Here is a 2,224-nt window from a genome sequence, read left to right as displayed (position 1 = left end):
TATGCTGTTTGGTTACGTCCCCGTAACATAGCGGTTCGACAAAAAGAGACCGATAGAATAAGTACTAGGCTTACAAAGAATAAGTCCTGGGGTCGATTTGCTCGACTAAAGACAGTGCTCCAGTATGGCCGCAGTCAAATGACTGAAACAAATAAAAGAATAAAATAATATATATATACATATATATATATATATATATGTGCGTGTGTATATGTGTGTGAAATATATATATAGTTATTGCTATGTATTTGCATTTTTTGGCTCTGCGCATGTTGTATGAGTGTGTGAATGTGTGTGAATGTGTTTGCCTGTATGTGTATGTTATTGTGTGTATTTGTGCTTTAACCTGTAACTGTGTGTACGAGTGTCTACGCATATAATTGCATGTATATATGTGTGCGTGTGTGTGTGTGTGTGTGTGTGTGTGACTGTGTACGTGTATCACTTATACAAAAGAACATCGTGGTGAAGCCGCTATAATGTCTGCCTCAGAAATCTGTCGTATTTTCCCGCCTTCCAGCACAACTGGCGGTCTGTGATCTTTGACCATCTAATAATGCAGGAGATAATCACAGCATCACGGTGATGATGATGATGATGATGATGATGATGATGATGGTGTTGATGGTGTTGATGATGATGGTGATGATGATGATGGTGGTGATAATGATGATGAGGAGGAGGAGGAGGAGGATGACGATGACGATGATGACGATGAAGGTGATAATGATGATGATAATGATGACAATGACGATGTTGATGACGACGATGACGATGATGATGATGACGATGACGATAATGACGATGAAGGTGACGATGATGATGATGATGTTGACGACGACGATGAGGAGGAGGAGGAAGAGACGGAGGTGGAGGGGGAGGAGGAGGAGGAGGAGGAGGAGGAGGAGGAGGAGGCGGAGGTGGAGACGGAGGCGGTGGTTGGGGTGGTAGTACTACTGCTGCTGGAACTGATGACAACGGGGATGACACGGAAGAAGGGGAAGAGCATTACGATGAAAGGATGATGACAATGGTTATGATGACAGCGACAGCGATGACAAGGACAAGGACAAGGACGATAATGTTGAAGATCATCATCACCACCACCACCATCACCACCACGACGACCACCACCACCACCACCACTACCACCACCACTGTCATCATCATCATCATCATCATCATCATCATCATTATCATCATCTTTATCCTCAACGTGGAGATGGTTGTAGTGGTGGTAGCGGCAGCATAGGGGTGGAGAGCGGGGGGGTCGATGGCAGCAGCGGCGGTGGTAGTGGTGGTGGTGGTAGTGTTGTGTTATTGGGGTTTCCTATTGCTGTTGATATCTTACTATAATGTCTGTTGTTATTTTTGCTCTTTGTTATGGTGGTGGTGGTGGTGGTGCTGCTGCTGCTGCTACTGCTGCTGGTGGTGCTGGTAGTTGTGGTGACAACTCTTGTTATTGTGTCGGCAGCTGTTGTTGTTGTTGCGGTTGTGGTGGTGGTGGTGGTAGTTTTAGTTGTGGACGCGGGGTGTAGTTGTCATTGTAACAGCTGTTGTGATTGTTGGTGCTGTTACCAAAGTTGCTGTTGTTGTTGTTGTAGCAGCAGCTGTTGTTGTGTCTGTATCTAATGGTGTTGTTGCAACGATGTTTCGTTTCGTTTCGTTTTGTTTTGTTGTTGTTGTTTTTATTGTGACAGGTGTTGTTGTTAGAATGACAGCTGTTGTTGGCACCAATGGAGTGGAAGAGTAACAATTGCAACAATGGCAAAAGACAACAACATGTAAAGAACAACAACCGCAGCAAAAACATGAAAGGGGAAGTCAATTCTATAGAAGAAACTAAATACGTCATCGCATTCAATAATAATAATAACAATAATAATAATAATAATAATAATAATAATAATAATAATAATAATAATAATAATAATAATAATAATAAATTGCACTACTAGGCACTGCACACATCCTACGCAAAACACTTTCAATACAGTAACCATAAGAGCATCACAGCAAACGACAGCACATGCCCAAGGCACACAGAGCTGCGCTCGGTAGTGAAGTGAAAGCACGTTATAAAAATAAAACTACTGAACAATAATAATAATAGAAAGGATTATTATTATTATTGTTGTCGCATTCATCCACCTTTCACCAAACTTACTAGGGAGAAGGGCAGCACATCTCTCTCAACTTTCACTTTCCTTTTTCAAATGGAATT

General features: G+C 42.0%; 1 protein-coding gene across 1 annotated transcript in view; it reads left to right on the top strand.

Annotated features, from left to right (window-relative positions):
• LOC128248767 (homeobox protein ARX-like) overlaps window positions 1–1,753 on the top strand; it is a 121,207-nt gene extending 119,454 nt beyond the window's left edge. The window contains exon 5 of the mRNA XM_052970938.1: window positions 1,701–1,753. Coding sequence (XP_052826898.1) covers window positions 1,701–1,753 — 53 coding nt within the window. The remainder of the gene's footprint in view (window positions 1–1,700) is intronic.
• Window positions 1,754–2,224: the final 471 nt, after the last annotated feature.

This window comes from Octopus bimaculoides, chromosome 9, assembly GCF_001194135.2.
Source record: "Octopus bimaculoides isolate UCB-OBI-ISO-001 chromosome 9, ASM119413v2, whole genome shotgun sequence".
Classification (NCBI taxonomy): Eukaryota; Metazoa; Mollusca; class Cephalopoda; order Octopoda; family Octopodidae; genus Octopus; species Octopus bimaculoides.
Note: the sequence above shows the minus strand (reverse complement) of the source record. Positions and strands in the feature narration are given on the sequence as shown.